Below are 18,186 nucleotides of genomic sequence, written 5' to 3' on the forward strand. Positions count from 1 at the left end.
AAACATAGTTCAAAAGAAAAGCATTAGGTAATCATTGAATTACGTAATGAACCCTTATGATCTTATATTATATCGGATAAAACTATCTCCGCAGGTATCCCACTTTCAATAAGTCTACAGATCCATGTCTTGGTTCTAATAGGTGGATCAACTAAAAGTACCCAGGTATCTGATCCCTCTGTTAACATGAAGCACACGGCTACCGAAACGGTCTTTGGTAATCTGAAGCCACATGCATACAACACATACACCTCCACGCTACAGCATTGGCAAGGAGAAGGTCCGCAGTGAATACGATATTGCAGGAGAGGTTTCTTCGGAGGAACTACTACGGAAACGAGTATACGTATATTCTACATCTTCCCTTCTTTTACTAAAGCTGGCTATTCTACTCCAATAGGCCCTGGAAGGGCCCGTGAAGTTTCATCATGAGTTCCCGTAAGTGACCCCAATAGAAAAGGAAAAAAGAAGAAGAAAAAAAAAAGTAATGAAGGGGACGTCTCCCTCAAGATTATACCTCTTTTATAAATTATCGACGTCGTTGTCGGTTAGTTGACAATATCTATCTACAGTGAAGCAGTTTATTCGCAATGTGCGTGCAGCAAAAACTATCGCCGACGAACGAGCTGTCATCCAAAAGGAGAGCGCTGCCATTCGGGCCAGTTTCCGTGAAGAGAGCGGAGATCACAACGTCAGGTGCGCACACTACCACACTCTCATACCTTTTTAGATACCAACAGTACTCGCGAGTCTACAGGCTCTACCATCCCGGCCTTGAACTAACGATTGACAGACGCAACAATGTAGCCAAGCTTCTATACCTATTTACCCTTGGAGAGAGAACACATTTTGGTCAGATAGAATGCATCAAACTACTTGCATCCCCGCGTTTCGCCGACAAAAGACTTGGTCACCTAGCTACAAGCCTTCTGCTAGACGAGAATCAAGAAGTACTCACATTAGTAACCAACTCGTTAAAGAAGTACGCTGATCCTCTAAGGACTCTTTTATGCCAAAGCTAACCACCGCTTTCCCTTTGCAGTGATCTAGGTCATTCCAATCAATATGTCGTGGGCCTCGCCCTTTGCACCCTAGGTAACATTGCTTCGATCGAGATGTCCCGGGACCTCTTCCCCGAAATCGAAACCTTGGTCTCGACTGCCAACCCTTACATTCGGAGAAAGGCCGCCCTATGCGCCATGCGAATATGCCGAAAGGTTCCGGATTTGCAGGAACATTTCGTCGAGAAGGCCGCCCAGCTTCTCTCGGATAGGAACCACGGCGTACTTCTTTGCGGGCTGACACTAGTAACGAGCATGTGTGAAGCGGAAGAGGAAGAGGGCAGTGACGAAGGAATTATTGACAAGTTCAAGCAGTTCGTACCGGTATTAGTGAGAACTCTTAAGGGTCTGGCCACCTCCGGTTACGCCCCCGAACACGATGTCACTGGCATAACAGACCCTTTCCTACAAGTTAAGATTCTCCGGCTACTTCGAGTCCTAGTTCGCGGTGATGCGGAAGGCACCGAACAAATCAATGATATTCTCGCTCAAGTTGCTACCAATACCGATTCCTCTAAGAACGTAGGCAATTCTATCCTTTACGAAGCAGTCCGAACCATCCTTGATATAGAGGCCGACTCTGGTCTTCGAGTTCTTGGTGTGAACATCCTCGGCAAGTTTCTGTCGAACCGTGACAACAACATTCGATATGTTGCTCTTAATACGCTGATCAAAGTCGTCGCCATCGAGCCAAATGCTGTCCAACGACATCGGAACACTATCCTAGAATGCCTGCGAGACCCGGATATCAGCATCAGGAGACGTGCTCTAGACCTCAGCTTCACCCTCATTAACGAGAGTAATGTACGAGTACTCATTCGAGAATTACTTGCCTTCCTCGAAGTTGCCGACAATGAATTCAAACCCAGCATGACAAGTCAAATAGGGATCGCGGCCGACCGATATTCCCCTAACAAGCGGTGGCACATCGATACGATGTTACGAGTACTTACACTAGCTGGAAACTACGTCAAAGAGCCCATCATGGCCTCTTTTGTCCGTCTTGTAGCAACGACGCCAGAGCTCCAGACATACGCCGTCCAAAAGCTGTATGCAAATCTGAAAAAGGATATCACCCAAGAGAGCTTAACCCAAGCAGGCGCGTGGTGTATTGGCGAATACAGTGATTCACTGCTCAGGGGCGGGCAATATGAAGAGGAGGAACTAGTCCAAGAGGTCAAAGAGCATGAGATCATTGACTTATTTACGAGCATCCTCAACAGCAGCTACGGCACCCAAGTATCTACGGAATATATCGTCACAGCTCTTGTCAAATTGAGTACGCGTTTATCAGATGGATCCCAAGTGGAACGTATCCAACGCCTTTTACAAATACACCAAACCAGTTTAGATGTCGAGGTTCAGCAGCGAGCTGTCGAGTACGGTAATTTATTTTCATACGACGAAATACGCCGCGGTGTACTTGAGAAAATGCCACCGCCACAGATTAAGGAGGAGTCCAGAGTGCTTGGTGAAGCAACCAAGAAACCTAAGAAGGGTGCTAATCGCAAGTCGAAACTCGTTGCAAAACCTACTACGGACCAAGACCTACTCGATCTGATGGGAGACACTACAACGACACCGATAACATCCCCTACAAATGGATCCCAAAGTAACACTGATCTACTTGCCGACATCCTCGGTGGCGACACAACCTCATCCCAAGCAGCTACATCTCCGCCTCTACAGCAGGGTGGCGCAGCATCGATCATGGATCTTTTCTCTCAGGGTCCTCCAGCTTCAAATCCCGCCCCCACCAGCTCCAGCCTTGACGTTCTCTCATCTCTCGGATCTCCTCCGCATCAACAAACCGCAGCAACGCCGTCACCGCCGAGCGGTATTCCTTGTTATGATGCCAATGGCCTCAATGTCACACTTCAGCTACAGCGTAACGCCGAAGGAGCCGTACAAGTTTTAAGTCGTTTCCGGAACTCATCCGGCTCCAACCTTTCCAACGTAGGATTGCAAGCAGCCGTACCGAAATCACAGAAGCTACAGTTAATGAGCATTTCTAGCTCCGATATCGCGCCCGGGACCGAAGCTACCCAAGTGATGAGGATAACGGGAAGCAAGGGAGTGAGTAGTTCGCACAAAACTCCTAATCTATATTATTTTTTCTATGCTAACATGCCGTCATCTAGCCTCTCCGTTTAATGTTGAGAATTGGTTATTCCCACCCGTCAGCCGGGCAAGTTATGGATCAGGTGAAGTGGACAGAACCATCTTAAAAATAGAAGGATCAATAAAAGGCGACTTGTTTATACTCGCATTGCACGTATATTCATTTCTAAGAGAATGTAGACCATTTGTACAGCGCACCCGTGTATTAGAAAATACGACACTGATACCCGTAGCATCGATTCCATATGGGTCGTCATAGTACAGTGCATCCTCTATAAGTACCTAGGTATATTATAACTACACAGCTACCTAGGTAGTTAAGTAGATGGTAATCATCGAACATTTAGAACCAGAGTGATTTCGATCCAAAATCCCTACATTCAATACCAATGCGGTGAAGTTCCAAGAAACAAGCTCTGCCCATACACATTAACACGGCCGAATAAATACACAACATAGAGGCAATGAGCACATCATCGAATGTATTTAGTAGCTCTTTTGGGTGGACGGGTAGAGAGTGATACTTTTATCTTATGATATAGAATCCGCACCCCGTGGGACTGAATCAAGCTACCACCACCTCTCACACAGCACCCGGTGAGGCTCCATCCCTAGCCCACGCCGTGAATCTGTGAGATTCTCAACAAATTCGTCCGTCATGGTGGGGACTCCGCAAACATAAATCACAGTGAATCTCCTTTCCGAGGCACCGCCGACAGCAGCAGTGATGTCCTCTACTGTGATCCTTCGTTTGCGGAACGGAACATTGCTTTCTCCTACTCCATCGTTGCCCCCACAAGCTATAACACCCTCGTATTCCCCTTCGCTACTACCACCCGTCAAGAATAAGTGCAATCGGCCTTTCAACTCTCCAGATGTGAAGATTGGAGCCAGTCTATCGAGGAATAGCATGCGGCTAGCCTTTCTCTGGTCTCCCGACAAGTCATCTTTCAACGAGTACAAAACCTGGACCTCAAACCTAGGAGCGATGGCATCCGCGCCCCTCTCGGCAAGGGTACTAAGCATACTCATGAGCGGATTGATGCCGACGCCGCCGGCGACAAAAACGGCGCGGCGCAGCGACCATACGTTAATGCCGGGAGGTGGCCACACGAAGCTGCCGCCAACACGGACCTGCAGCTCAGCATAGGTGATAGAACTAGGATCCTGCCACAACCACGCGGCGGGAGGGTCATCGGATTTCTGGACTGCTAGTTCCAAGTAACCTGGTGAGCCATCCTGAGACGAGGACGGGCGCGCCTTCGAAGGCGGCGAGGTAATGGTATAGCCGCCCGCTTTTGAAACGCCCGGTACGAAGACGTCCAACCATTGGCCTGGCGAGAACTGCGTTCAATAGTTAATGAGTATATCGGCGACTCACCTTCCCAGGTGTGAATATTCGACATGTCTAGCTTCACATAGGGAGAGGAAATGAGAACACACCCGAAGAGGGGCAGAGAGTTCAAGACGGAATAGTCTGATTTGGTCATTGATCTCAGCGACGTCAGCTAGAGTGACGATGTTAAGAGACTCGTCGTATTAATTAGCAGTCCATTCGAGAACTCTTGCATTGACCCAACATACCTTATCCCGTGGCTCCGCAGCCGTCCTCTCTAAGTGGTCAGGTTTTGGTGTAGCCATATTTATTTCGTGTACTACCACACAAGCAAAGCGGGTTAACGACTGGATGCAATGGATTAAGTAGCCCTGACCTTGGGTTTGTGAGATGTTTTGAGTAATTCCCCTAAGTATACGAAACTACCTATATGTGACATATGTAGGTAGTTTCGTATGTGTTTTGCGTAGTAATATATACATAAGTACCTGCATATGTAGGTACCTAGTAGGTATACAGTATGTACATATGTATGTGCGGACTATAATTACATATGTAGGTGGATGTATCTCCCAAGACCGACGGCATGGTAGCTCTGGCGGGGCTGCACTGCTACATATGTAGGTACCTAGGTACATTTTACATGCTTAGGTACTTAGGTATCTACATGTAGGTAGGCATACTATGTAAGTGGTTAAGTCCGCGACAGATACTGCTTAATATCGTAATAAATAATTATTGATATGATAACTCATATGTATGCGTAATAGAGCCGATTTTTGTACGCCTATGCACCCAGGTAAGCACCTAGACAAGCCATTAGGGTTGGCGGTACATTTCAAGCCCAGTGCCTCACTATCTCTATCTATATCCAGTTCCCTACCGGAGCTACCTCAATTTGCCCTGCACTGTTTCTAACACCTTCCCGGACTTCTCGAGGCTCATTCTTTTCCGACGTTTGACAGCTCCTTGTACTACCTTGATGTATAGGAAATTCTACCATTGAAGTGTGGCCTGGATATTTCTCTGGCCTCGGGCTCCATAAACGCTTTATCAGTCTGCCTTTGCGCCTCAGAGGCGATGGGCTCCGCCTAAGCCACTCTGATTCGGTGACTCTTAGATTGCTGGCTTGAGAAGAGTACCCGCCCTCAGTCGGCATCCTCGCGGATTTAGAAGAAGCAAGGAGTCTTGCCTTGGCCTTGGGCGATGACTGGGCAATGGGAGGGGAGTCGAGTTGGTCGAGATGACGTTCAAGCACACTACCGGTAGTAGGATCGTAGTCTTCTGGAGACGGTAGCACTGGAGAATGAGACGCATCTGTGGAGATTGGCGAAACTGCATAGTCTGATGATGAGCTGTCCTCTTGGTCATGGATATCCGTATCGCTCAATTCTAATGCTTGCATTGATTCGGATGGTATAAGAATCGGCTGGGCCATACTGAGTCGTATATCCTCGTTCTCAAATTCTTCGCTCTTAACGTATCGTTTTAGAGACGGGGTTAAAGAGGGGCAAGCCGACCGAAGTGATTCCTTTGACGCTTGCTTGGAAGGTTCCTTGGGGAGTTCAGGCAATGGTCTTTGTAGTATATCGGCCATGGTTCCAGTTCTCCGGGCCGGCTTGAAGTCTTGAGTAATACCGACCGGATGATCCGACAATAGTGGGAACGGACTTTCCAAGCGGCATTCTTCCAGCTTAGGGAATTCGGATGGTTCCGAGATAGCCACGCAAGTGTCTTCGATGTTATTATCAAAAATACCTGTGTCAAGAGACGAGATCGCTGAGACGGGACATCCCTGGAAATCGGGAGTTGGTGTTTTACTTAAATTTGTAATTATCGGCCGGATTCTAGTACCATCCTGAGGAATGAGATTTAGTAATTCGAGGTATTCCACGGACCTATAATAAAAACGGAAAGTCGCATAAGGTGAATCCCGAGGGTCCTCCAGATGATATTCATAGAAAGTGGCATCTTGTGGATTTTCTACTAAGCCGCCGCTAGAGGAGCTATAAATGGGGATTAGCTAGTGAAGGTGTATAGAAAAGGGTATGAAGAACTGCTTACGCAATTCCATAGCGTTCTTGGTGACGGGGTGGATAGGAGTCTAGTATAGCAGCAACGCGCCTTCGTCCTTGACAGCGGAATACTTGGACCTCGATTAAGCCACCATCCTCAGCACCAGATTCATTTTCAGAAATGTGCATGAAGTGGAAATAACGCGCTTCTATACCGATAGGCGTATCGCCATTTTCGTCTCTGAATTCGTCGCCGGGCTCATAAAGGCTCCTTGTTACGTTCCCAACCGAAGATCGATTAACATCGATGCCCCAGGACACATTATGATGGCCGTTTATGAACATTTTAAAGAGGATGAACCTGGAAGGTGAAGGGGATTGATTGACAAGGTACCTAATCCGAAATTGGGCGCCTATATGAGGGTTAGGGTCGACTATCTGGTCAAAGGTGTATGGAGTTAGAAAGTGAAGACCAACCAGGGCTTGAAGGTATGTAGACGGATACACGTGGATGGAATTTCCTATTGCGAGTCGGGTCGGCGTCAGAGAAGCTAGAAGAAGTAGAATGATGGGGGCTAGTTTGGCCTTGATTCCGTAGGTCGCTAAGGCCAGTGCTAGCCCTGACGAGGCGAACAGACGATCCATCCGCGTGAGGATACTCGGGCAGTTTTCTAGTATCTGAGCTGGTTAGGATGGATATATCGATGCCTCGGAAGGAAGGCATCTTGGTGTAAATATGGGTGGAAACGGCGCGGGTGAGTTTAGTAGGAGAGATTCCGTTTTCAAGTCGGAGTAGAAGAGAAGAAGAGGAGATACCTTGGAGGGGATTGAGAATAATAGAGACAAGGAGGGAAGATGAAGACGAAGATGAAGATGAAGAAAGGAAGTGACAATGATAACAAACTTCGAGTCGTCGGGCGCACCTGAATTGACAACACCCAGGTAATTGCTAGTAGTAACTTCCCTTCACGACGTACATGCCTATGTACGCATATACCCACCTATTTAGCATGTGTCTACCCACGAAATATATATAGATACCTACACATGTATGTAATTTATCAAAACCAAAGTACTTTTTTCAAAACCATTCAACGCCAATATTACCATATTGGTATACATGTATGCATTAGATTCCTACCTACCTAGGTAAAGTACATGGGTATGGTTACTGCACTAGCCTCTGAAGTATTGAAGAGTATCCATGTATGAATAGCGATTATTGATTCTCCCTGGGTGAGGACGATTGTATTGTGTAAGTCACTTCCGTGTCCTTGCTCAATTTAAATCGATATATAATCGACGGGCTGGTGGCTGGTAGGCTTGGGGGATTTAGGAAAGCTCCAATACCATCCTATTATTCATCGGCCCTAATGGGTTTCGATTTGTTGTGTCGATGATTTTATTCATACACTCAGTACCATATACACACAAGGCTGGGTTGACTTTCGATTAAAGATAATCATATTCATCCGCCGAGTACTTGTTTGGTATCCTCCTCCTTGTCTATCAAGCCTAGATTTCTTATTTGACCAGCGCTCGGCGCATTCTCCCTCGCTGACGATGCCTCGGCCTTTCGATACGCAGCTTGTAACGCTCTGACTCTTGCGGCCTATTTGATTGTGAATGTCCGTCAGTCAATCGGCTAGGGTAATGGTGAACTGTGTAAGAGTCTAATTCGGAACCTGACCTCTTTCTTGTGATGTAAGCACTCGTAGTAATCCTCTAGTACGGGTGCACACTTCTTCTTCCCCGAATCGTCCTCGCCGGACGTGTTGACTACATAACAAGCCAGAACATCCTGCCAGAATGGAAAACACCGCGACGGTCCTATTTGACAAATTGGATTAGTAATTCGAAACAATTGAACGTCCATGGGATACGGACCTCCATGAAGACCATAACCAGATGCCATGACGTCGAGTTACACGGTGGATGTGGATGTCAATTGGTGGCAAGGGGGATAGAAATGAGCATTCAATTGCAGTTGCTGATATGTATGAATTGTAATATTTAGTATGGCTCAATTCGTTCCGAACAATGATCCTGGGACTTGTATCTAGGACTGATTAGCTAAGCATTGTGTAGCGAATCATGAGACACCGATTACCTGAGAAGCTAACTAAAAACTGTCAAGCGTTTAGCGCAGAAATAGGTGCATGTGGTGGTCTGTGCTGTAGCTCTTTTGGGGTAGGTATTTAAGAACTCAATGATACAAATATATACAGGGTTTTATACAAAACTGCGTTGATGTGACGGGTAATTATAAACACGACATTTACTAGGTACCTATGAATGAAAGTAACTAGCTGCGTAGAAATGTTATATCTACGTTAGAATTTTCAGGCAATTTCAGTGGCAAAACTGGCGTCTGGCTATATACATACCTAGGTAACGAAGATATAGTGAACATTACATACCTAACAGGTGCAAGTACGTCATTTATTATAGGTGATTGCCCTATATGGTAAGCTTTCAAATGTTACTTACAGCGCTGTAAATATTAGGTACCTACCTAGGTATATATACCTAGGTACATAGGTATGCAGGTACGTACTCAAGTACCCATACAGTACATACCTCCGCCCACTATATGTATGTATGCTTTGTCTTTAAACTTTAGATACAATTCCTTAGCGTCTAGGATAACACGTTTGAATATTCATGAGCCTCTAAGAATTGCATCCCTCTAAACTGTTTATTCTTTCGTTATTGACCTACGAGTACCTCGATAATTAAGCATATACTTACAGTTAATATCTATTCCTATCTAATTATTCAGGCTTTTCAGATTAGCATCAAAAGGAGACCATGTCTATATCGCTGCAAGAATAATGTCGACCCCCTCAGCGTCGCGCATTGTACTACTCGCTGCCCACTTCGCTGCCAGATCAAACATTGATGGCTTGGCAGCGCTTGCGGCTCACTACACCAAGGTCCTAAGGCAGGACTTGCTACTACGAATACTCCTTACATGTCTACCTGAAACCCTACCTCCAAGTCAATACGTTTCCCTCATACAACGAGTCGTATCGGGAAGCTTGGAAACAGATATCGATCCGCGAGAGGTTGATTGGTCTTCAGTACACGACATTACCGATGACGAGGCTGCTAAGAAAGTTCGCAAGCTACGATTGCTTCCCCTTGCTTGGGATGACACCCCCAAACCCAAACTACAAGATACTGTGACTCTTTTTTTGATCCGTCGTGCGCACCGCGTTGACGAAGAAGCCGGCCTGCTGACCCAACTACCCGACTTAATTGTACCGTTCCTCGACCATGCGCCCTCCATTCGAACATGGATGGTTTCTGTTCTTCTCCCTCTCCTTCGGCGAAATCACGAATACTACCCACATCACCCTATCGCTCAAACCCTGTCTTCATTCGACCGTATGAACGATCGAGCCGCCGTAGATTTACTACTATCACAAACTGGCATTCGTCAAGAGGACCTGCCACATGTCGGAAGAGATCTTCGTGGACTAATAGGGCCATGGCTATATAATGACGCAAGGTGGGTTCGTGGCGATGAAAATGGACAGTCTTTGGACGCTGGTCAGTTCCTGACTACCACCTGCCCTGGGTGGGAACGGGTCCTCGAGTGGATTACAACGCAAGCTTCAAAATCGTGGAGAGTTGCCGTAAAAGCTATTGGCCAATGGGATGGCCCAGGGGACGTCGACTTGGGTGGTTACTCTTCTATATGGCTACAAGACCACGAGCAAGAGTATCTGGAACAGAGGTATGCTCGAGCTGCGCTGGCCTCGGCATATCTAGTCCCAGAGGCATCAATCGAAGCTTTAACGGGCATCAATAGCATTATTACAAAAATTATGGCACTGCTAGACCAAGATCCCTGCCCGACGTTACAAGTTGCTTCATCCCTGCTCCCACCATTCACTGATCCAAATGGAGAGGATATTCTCTGCGCCAAGAACGCCACCTATATGCGCAATAACCTACTCGCCGAGTCGAATATACTCACTGCTCCAAACGAGACCTCTACGCAGCTTTTGCACACTTTGACTCTCAGCGCTTTTATTCTAGCAAAAGCAGGGGTCCCATGCACGATTAGAAGAGCTGGAGAGTTAGCCTTTCTACAAGATGAACGAGAGCAGAAGGTCGAGGTCACGAAATTTATCCATTCGCTCGGTGGTAATGGACCTAAAAGCGATGATAAATACTGGATCAGGGCAAGAAACGAACTCTTATGGCTTCGAGATTGGGGTGCGGAAGAGGCTAGCGATTCTCCCGACGTTCGAATTCAAGGGGTTTTCGGTCAACTCGAAAAGGAATTCCTTGAAGTTGAATGTCTCAAAGCATTTTTAAGCAATACCCGTAAGGCCTATGGCACAACGACCCATCGGATTACGCCATACTAATATTGTTAGGTTATTCTCTGGCAAGATCCATATATGAGGACGCACCTGAAAAGCCTTTAGACAGTAATGTTCTAAGGGATACTATTATATCGTCGGCAATGAATGCCTATGATAACGCCTCCAACCCTCATCGCGGACGCGGCGGTCTTCTCAGATGCGATGATATGTAAGCCCGCCTTAATCATGACATGAAGTTTCTCTTCTTAACAATGACAGAATACACGCATTTCCCAAGACCTTAGGGGAGGCGCACCCGGCATCTATAAGAATCGAAGCGCTCTTGAAGGCCACACATGCGCTCAGTGAATACCGTCTTATCCTCAAAAAAGGAGAGCCGTTCACGCCAGTAGTGCTACGGGTCCACAACGATCCCATTTCCATCGTTGAGAAAGTGTTAGAGCAGAATCCCAAGAGCTACACTCAAATACAGGATTTTCTCGAAATTGGGTCCAATATGGTGGATGCCGGCCTGCTGACCCGTCCCAAGGTTGATGGATCGCAATCAGTGGTAGATCAAGCATGGCAAAGATCTATAGTTGAAAAGCGAATCACGGCTATGAGTGTAGATGCTGCCCTCACAGAGGATGATTTCGAGACGGCATATTCTTATGTTGTCAACCGCCTCGCTTCGGATACTGATGCACCCCCGGCAACAAAAGAGGATGGGGTTGTGCCAAATGGCATCTTCTCGAGATCTAACATAGCTCTCGTGACGGATGACTACTCGTGGAAAGCTGCGTTACAAGCGGGTAAGTACCGTCGTACAGCACGCACCGTAAAACCTACGCACATCGGAACCGCTAGTGGAAATCTCGATATCCGACACCTCGAGCAACGAATAGAGTGCTTGGCAACGGCACTTCGTATTGCGCCGACCGCAACACTTCAAGAGATCCTGAACGTCTTCCGTAAATGTGAGGAGGAGTTGAATGCTGCTGTGAAAGCGGAAGAAGAGCAGGAGTCAGCTTGGGATGACCAGGGCGACCTACAAGTCATGCCAGGTGCATTTAGCAGTACTGTGCCAGCCGGTGTTATAAGGGCCACAACAACAAAGTCTTCTCGACACGTTGAAGAAGCCCCAATGTCGCTCTTCGATCTATCGCGAGCGAGTATTACCAGAGCGCAACGAAACCTCACAGCGTTGTCTAGTTTGCAGCGTAGCGAAAATGCAAGGTCGGACGAGAATAGCAGCCAAGGAGGGGATGGATCGAATCACCAGAGAGTGCGTAAGAGAGATCAATTAAGAGAGGCCGCAGTCGGGACTTTGGCGTCGGGGGTTGGGTGGCTAATTGGAGCACAGCCTATTGATAGGAGTGGTGAGAGGAGTTAGAACGAATGAATTGCATAATCTAGTGTGCGAATAGGAGGCTCGATCCACCGATTTGCGTAGTTATAAGTAATGATACCCAAATTAAACCAAAACTTGAGAGGCGCGCATTCGGCCGTCTGGTTCGGCTCCTAAACATCACGATATATCCAAAGGCCATTATATACCATGGGGAAGAAATAGAAAAGTAGTGAAAGACTCAATTATTACACGGAATGGATTCATACTCATCCATCCATTCCACTTTACATAATAGAAGTAATGCTAATCTAATGAGGACATACTCGTTTCTGGTCCTTTGAACTCTACGATTTAGACGACTCAGACGACTCGGATGACCTAGAGTCGTCATTTTGGAGGATCCCCATTATCGGAGCTAGACGATTGGGATGATTCTTATTTGGAAGAAGGTTTCGTAGGATCCGGGAACTTTGTCTCAGACCCTTTAGAATCCTTCTTTTTGGTTGCAGGTCTCTTTTTTGTCGGCTTCTTCTTACCAGCAGATGGGTCGGAATATTCAGACGACTCCTCTTGAATTGTAGATAATTTAGGACCCTTCGAAGCACCTTTCTTGTTTCTCTTCCTGACGTGTACGAAAGAATCTTTATCTTCCATTTCGTAGTAATGCCAAAATTGATCCTCCTTCTCTAATTTCCCTGTCTTGTCGAGCTTTTGAGCCTTTGTCTTCCGCGATCGGGCTCTCTTCTCGTCCCTCCTTTTAGCTTGCCTTGCCCGTCTTCGTATTTCCCTTGCCTGCCTTCGAGCTTGTTTTTCCCGCCGTTGGACTTCCTCTTCCGGAGTCCGTTGCTGGGCCTCTCGGAACTCTTTGTCTCGTCGCTTGATTGCAGCTTCGGTTCTCCGGTCTACTCCGCGCAGAAACTCCGCGGCGTCTTCTGAGGCCTTCTTCTGCTGCTCGCGGTACAGTTTAACTTCCTCTATGGTCGGTGCACGGCCATAAGCAGAAGGCAGTTCAGTTTGACTTGGCTCAATCTTCTTGCTGAAGTCCACTAGCTCCTGGCTGCCACGAACCTGATCGGGCTCGTCAAGTGGGCCGGGCTTAAAAACGTCCGCAACCCCCTTACCTTCAAAGAACGTAAAGCTCGAGGCAGCAGGCGATTTAAGGGGGTAATGGTACTTGGCGGCTGGCAGAGGCGGTGCCCCAGGCTCTGGGAAGCCGCTCTTTGGCTCCAAACTCTTAACTGGCCAGCTCTTGGGAGGCGCTGCAATGAGTGATACGTCAAAGCCGTATGGGCCTGATAGTTCCAGGTCTGGCGGTACTGGTAGAGGGCCACGTCTCATTTCTGTATCACTGAGCTTCTTGGGGAGGGGGGCGGGAGCCCGTGAGTAAACAACTTCATTATACATAGGGTCCAGATCCTGCCGCTTCTCGAGCGCTAATGTGGTCTCAATGCCAGCCACCAACTGCGGCCGCTCTTTATTGTCCATCTTTAATTCTTGTAGGAACCTACGGTCCGGGTCCCAAATATTGGGTACTTCTTCGACCTTTAAAATCGAATCGAGCGTTGGGTATGTGTCATCGTGCTCCCACCAAATCTGTAGCCCCACCGGAGTATTATCCGGAGTGTTTACGTATTTATTTCTGGCACTCTTCAGAAGGGCAGGGTTCGAACTCGTGTAATCTATTTGTTTCCATCGATATGGGTCATACAGATCCGGGTTTGGGGCATCAGGGCGACCTGGCACCCCTGAAAGTATTGGCGGTTTTTTAGATGGTGACGAGGAGTATCCTTGCGCCTTCATTGCTAACGGAGCGCCACCCGTGTATTTCTGTATGATAGGGGCCATGAGCTGGTCCGCCCAGTCGCCATCGTCGGCCGTAGAATCGACCCCAGCTAGCATTGCAACGGTTAAGTTGCCTATTCCGCTATCGCTATCCGTACTATCAAGACTAACCCTCCTATCACTTTCGCCGGTCCTAGCGCCGCGATTAGCCTTATTTGCATTAATCCACTTCTTCACAGCTCTGGCCGCCGCTTCGGTGGAGCTAAGACTAGATGCACGACGTGTCTCAAAAGCACGATATTGCCGTGGGATGCCTGGGTCGATACCTTGGATGAGCAGTCCCTGATTAGTTGCTAGATTTGTCTCGCGATACTGGTGGCCAGCTGCGGCAGCGACGAGGAGTTGGGCTGAAGTTCGTCTGATCTGGCGACGGTAGGATGATATGCTCTGATCAAGTTCTCGACGTTTCTTCTCGGACTCTGTTGGCGACGGGGGCAAGGGCAAGCCTAGTATCTCCAGTCGACGACGCTCCGCGGCTCGCTGACGTTGTCGCAATAGTGCCGCCCTCTCACGTCTCTTCCGTGCGCGTCTAGACACCCAACCTTCTCGAAACCATTCTGATTGATCACATTAGCAACTGAGCTATCTAAGAAAGAAGGGCCGTTTCAAAATCTCGACTCAAATCATCGTTAAGTCGCCGAATACGTACTATGTGTCTCTGTTCGTTGTTGTTCAAGGTCATATTGACAAATCGCTAGGTACGTCTGAAGACGCCCATAATCTTCTCGTAGACTCTGTAGTTCGTCCACCTTAGAGAAACCTGCACCTCCACCTTCGTCCGCTGATGTATCTGTTGATGACATGTTTATATCCTCACTAGTCGCAGTAGAACATACGATGGAGTGAGTAGTCCTGTAAATATCGAAAGGGGTAGTTGACGGGATAAAACACAAGGCGAACGGTGCTTTAGCCCTAGAAAGAAAGATTGCAAGGAGCCACCGCCATTATCAACTGAAGTTGGCAGCTAGCTTTGTATTCTAGAGTTTCCTTTTTCGGTAGGCTGCCATGCTATCTGACCCTGGACGTTTCCGTCGAAGTCGATCCCCTTTCCCTCTCCACGGCTTCTCACAAAGACCGTATTCAACAGTATGCTTCCACAAATAGCCAAATACTTTATTTTCAACCAAACTTCAACAAAGGAAATCAGGAATGCAGGAACAGTCTTTGCTGGTTTCAGCAAGAGGCCCGCTTTGGAACCAGTTTTAGACTTACGATCATTGTCAATGCACAACGAAATCGAGAATAGCATGGTTTCACAATCCATTGATTAATATACCTAGGTAAGCTATATACTTTGGCTGGAATAACCGGCGAGTTGACGAACTGACATAATTTCACAATATGTTGCGAGACATGCATGAGATCATTGTAGGTGAGGCCAAGGCAGCATGTCTTGCCCGGTTAGCAACACATTCCAACGGATGGCTACAAGCAACTGGTACTATGAAACGAAGCACTCGTCAGCAACCTTTCTTCGGGCCGGGGGGGAATTACCTTGATCTCTTAGTCGTGCGAGAGAACAATAACCCGAGCCAATGGTGGAACGATTGGCTCGTGGGATCAGATATTTTGCTGTGAAAAAAAGGCGATCATAACCTAGTGTAGGCGAAGCAAAGGAAAGGGCCGACGCGAACAAGAGGCTCCATTTTACAACTGTCGGGAAGCTTATTAGGTACAATTAAGAGATCGTATGGCGTTGCGTTATATAGGTATGGCTGAATGCAGCGACTTTAAAAATTTGAGGCCAAGTTCATGGTACGGTATTTACGGAACATTAGTCGATTCGACTCAAGGTTGCACCTTTTTGGGAATTTGCGATCAATTATGTGTTGCATTCTGCAGGACCACCATTGCAGAGCTGTCTCGAATAACCGCCCGGCAAAATGCTGATGGATGTTGCTCAGTCGTCATGCTCGTCAAGCTCGAAGAGAGAAAACCCCGGAAGTGAAAATAATAGTACAAGTATCAGGCTGAAAGGTGAAAGGATGGCTCTGTTGCCCACGCCGTAGACGTATTTGGTGATCCAAGGGGGAAAAGTGACTGCGTGACTGGGTAAAAAGAGGGAAGGGAAAAGAGGATGTCTGTGCTATTATCCCTCAATCGTCGTCGCCAGACTGACTTCCATCTTCTCCCGCCGAAGGGAACTCAACCCCCACACAGGCGAAATTAATGAAAGCATCCTTCTGCCCGTATCTGTCGAACCCTGTTTCTGAGGATCAGAGACGAGAAAAGAAATAGAATAAAAACAAAATAAGAAAAGAGAAAAAAACATGGTTGAATGCCTTTTCCTTCCCTTTTACCTGCCGTATTAAACTCCATGTGTCACATCTTTTATGGTATCCGCCGTATTCGCAAGCCCGAAGGGAAATGACGGAATATGAAGAGACGCCCGATACTGCCATCGAAAATCCAAACCTACGTGGAGACACCAAATATCAAGAGATGTCTTTATCGCATGTAGCGATCATTTCCTGGATGATGCATTAGCAGCAGCCGGTTGGATATGTCGATTTGTTGTTGTATGGTGATCAAGGCGCACCTCCGTAAGTCTCGCGGGCATCAGGCCGGGATGCGGGTTCGGCATAGCCAGAAGGAGCCGGATCGCGAGCTCGGGCACCATCTCGGTCGGGACGGTCGTAACGATCACGCTCGTAGCCAGGGGCAGCACGTCGATCCTCACCTCCTCGGGGACCATACCGGTCACGCTCTTCACGACCACCAGCATAGCGATCAATTCGACCATAAGCATCGTCACCACCGCTACCGCCACCACCGCCGCTACCACGTTCACGTCGATCATCTCGGCCGTAACCACGATCGTAGCCACGATCAAAACCACGATCCTCTCGGCCGCTATAACCTCCACCACGACCTTCACGGTAGTTGCGGTCGTAGCCGCGATCCTCGCGATATCCACGATCGCCACGCTCCTCGTAACGGGGTCGATCGTAGCCTCGGTAGCGGTACGGATCATCACGCCCGCCATAACCGCCATAACCACCGCCACGGCGTCGATCATCAAAGCGAGGACGGCTCTCTGTAGACTTAAGTTAACCAATAGTTTGAAAGATATGCTTGAATGACACTAACCTCTCTTTGGGGGTCCAAAGTACTTGCCAGGAGTAGGGGTTCGAGGACGAGCACGGCGAGCCTTCTCGATACTAAGGGTTCGACCCTCAATCTCTTCCCCTTGAAGGCCGTCTTTGGCTGCGTCGGCTTGCTCAGAGGTAACCATCTTGACAAAACCAAAGCCACGAGATTCCTTGGTGTGAGGGTCCTTCATGATTTGGCACTTCTCAACTTCGCCATACTTCTCGAAAAGGCGGGTAACCTCGGCCTCAGTCAATCTAGGATGGATTCCAGTCACGAAGAGATTAGATCCAGGATTAACGGAACCGTCCTCGTCCCTATTACCGTTCTCTTCCTTGGGAGCACTAGCAGAAATAGTCAGATCCAGTTTCATTTTCTTCCAACACAAACCCAACTAAAGGAAGCATTGAAATGGGGCCGAAAGGTGTTTTTTTTTTTTTTTGTTGAGGACTTACCGATCTTGAATGGCAGCAGGAGAAGCGGAACGGCGGCGGGAAGCGTCGACGCCATCATCGCGGGAGGCTCGAGGAGAAGCGCTTCGCTGATCGCGCTCGTAGCGAGGACCGTCATCTAGAGACACGAATTAGTTTGATTTTCATTACCAGGCACCTAATATTGATATAAATTTTGGCTTACCATCAAAACGGTCACCGTTGGCGTTCTCGTAATCCATCGCGGTAGTCGCCATGGCCTAAGGTTGTTGTGTGGACTGCGAATTTGGTAAGCAAAGAATCGCGACGCGACAATAGACGACGATAGAGACCTGGTAGTCAGATATAATAGGCGGTGCGGTCAAGAGACGCGTACGTCACGAGGTGATAATATATGGGGGCGAGTCGCGTCAAGAAAAACAAATTGGTTATCAAGGCGATGAATGAGAGAAGTGCGACAAGCATGGACGATGATGGCAATGGTGTTGAGTGGTGGTGAATAGTGATCGAGTTTTGAGAGCCATTTATGATTGCAGCAGTTTGGGGGAAGATGGGAAAAAGAGAAATCAAATCCATAGGAAAGTGCGAAAAATGCCAGTAATAAAACTTAGGGATGCTTA

The 18,186-nt window shown here is 47.7% G+C and overlaps 7 protein-coding genes across 7 annotated transcripts; 2 read left to right on the forward strand and 5 right to left on the reverse strand.

The window, feature by feature from the left end:
* Positions 1-7: 7 nt before the first annotated feature.
* On the forward strand, positions 8-3,521 carry F4822DRAFT_180666 (Adaptor protein complex AP-1 gamma subunit). The gene is made up of 5 exons (XM_051453409.1): positions 8-438; positions 573-696; positions 794-982; positions 1,043-3,137; positions 3,203-3,521. Exons 1-5 carry the CDS (start codon positions 429-431, stop codon positions 3,287-3,289), a joined length of 2,505 nt encoding a protein of 834 aa, XP_051317065.1. The 5' UTR covers positions 8-428; the 3' UTR covers positions 3,290-3,521.
* Positions 3,484-5,074, reverse strand: F4822DRAFT_180612 (uncharacterized protein). Its single transcript, XM_051453408.1, has 3 exons — positions 4,767-5,074; positions 4,626-4,712; positions 3,484-4,526 (listed from the first exon to the last, which is right to left on the reverse strand). Exons 1-3 carry the CDS (start codon positions 4,821-4,823, stop codon positions 3,753-3,755), a joined length of 918 nt encoding a protein of 305 aa, XP_051317066.1. The 5' UTR covers positions 4,824-5,074; the 3' UTR covers positions 3,484-3,752.
* A 309-nt stretch (positions 5,075-5,383) lies between these two features.
* On the reverse strand, positions 5,384-6,878 carry F4822DRAFT_427145 (uncharacterized protein; the record flags this gene model as incomplete). The annotated part of the gene is made up of 2 exons (XM_051460684.1): positions 5,384-6,524; positions 6,583-6,878. The coding sequence occupies 2 exons, from the start codon at positions 6,876-6,878 to the stop codon at positions 5,384-5,386; spliced, it is 1,437 nt and encodes a 478-aa protein (XP_051317067.1).
* A 768-nt stretch (positions 6,879-7,646) lies between these two features.
* F4822DRAFT_396248 (uncharacterized protein) lies at positions 7,647-8,542 on the reverse strand. The gene is made up of 3 exons (XM_051457506.1): positions 8,421-8,542; positions 8,224-8,363; positions 7,647-8,145 (listed from the first exon to the last, which is right to left on the reverse strand). Exons 1-3 carry the CDS (start codon positions 8,446-8,448, stop codon positions 8,002-8,004), a joined length of 312 nt encoding a protein of 103 aa, XP_051317068.1. The 5' UTR covers positions 8,449-8,542; the 3' UTR covers positions 7,647-8,001.
* Positions 8,543-9,367: 825 nt separating this feature from the next.
* Positions 9,368-12,245, forward strand: F4822DRAFT_427147 (secretory pathway Sec39; the record flags this gene model as incomplete). Its single annotated transcript, XM_051460685.1, has 3 exons — positions 9,368-10,871; positions 10,925-11,081; positions 11,132-12,245. 3 exons carry the CDS (start codon positions 9,368-9,370, stop codon positions 12,243-12,245), a joined length of 2,775 nt encoding a protein of 924 aa, XP_051317069.1.
* Positions 12,246-12,295: 50 nt separating this feature from the next.
* On the reverse strand, positions 12,296-14,928 carry F4822DRAFT_180706 (uncharacterized protein). Its single transcript, XM_051453410.1, has 2 exons — positions 14,695-14,928; positions 12,296-14,602 (listed from the first exon to the last, which is right to left on the reverse strand). Exons 1-2 carry the CDS (start codon positions 14,846-14,848, stop codon positions 12,639-12,641), a joined length of 2,118 nt encoding a protein of 705 aa, XP_051317070.1. The 5' UTR covers positions 14,849-14,928; the 3' UTR covers positions 12,296-12,638.
* Positions 14,929-16,573: 1,645 nt separating this feature from the next.
* Positions 16,574-17,823, reverse strand: F4822DRAFT_427149 (RNA-binding domain-containing protein; the record flags this gene model as incomplete). The annotated part of the gene is made up of 4 exons (XM_051460686.1): positions 16,574-17,082; positions 17,136-17,479; positions 17,591-17,705; positions 17,772-17,823. The coding sequence occupies 4 exons, from the start codon at positions 17,821-17,823 to the stop codon at positions 16,574-16,576; spliced, it is 1,020 nt and encodes a 339-aa protein (XP_051317071.1).
* Positions 17,824-18,186: the final 363 nt, after the last annotated feature.

Source organism: Hypoxylon trugodes (assembly GCF_022578975.1).
Source record: "Hypoxylon trugodes strain CBS 135444 unplaced genomic scaffold F4822scaffold_3, whole genome shotgun sequence".
NCBI classification, from domain to species: Eukaryota; Fungi; Ascomycota; class Sordariomycetes; order Xylariales; family Hypoxylaceae; genus Hypoxylon; species Hypoxylon trugodes.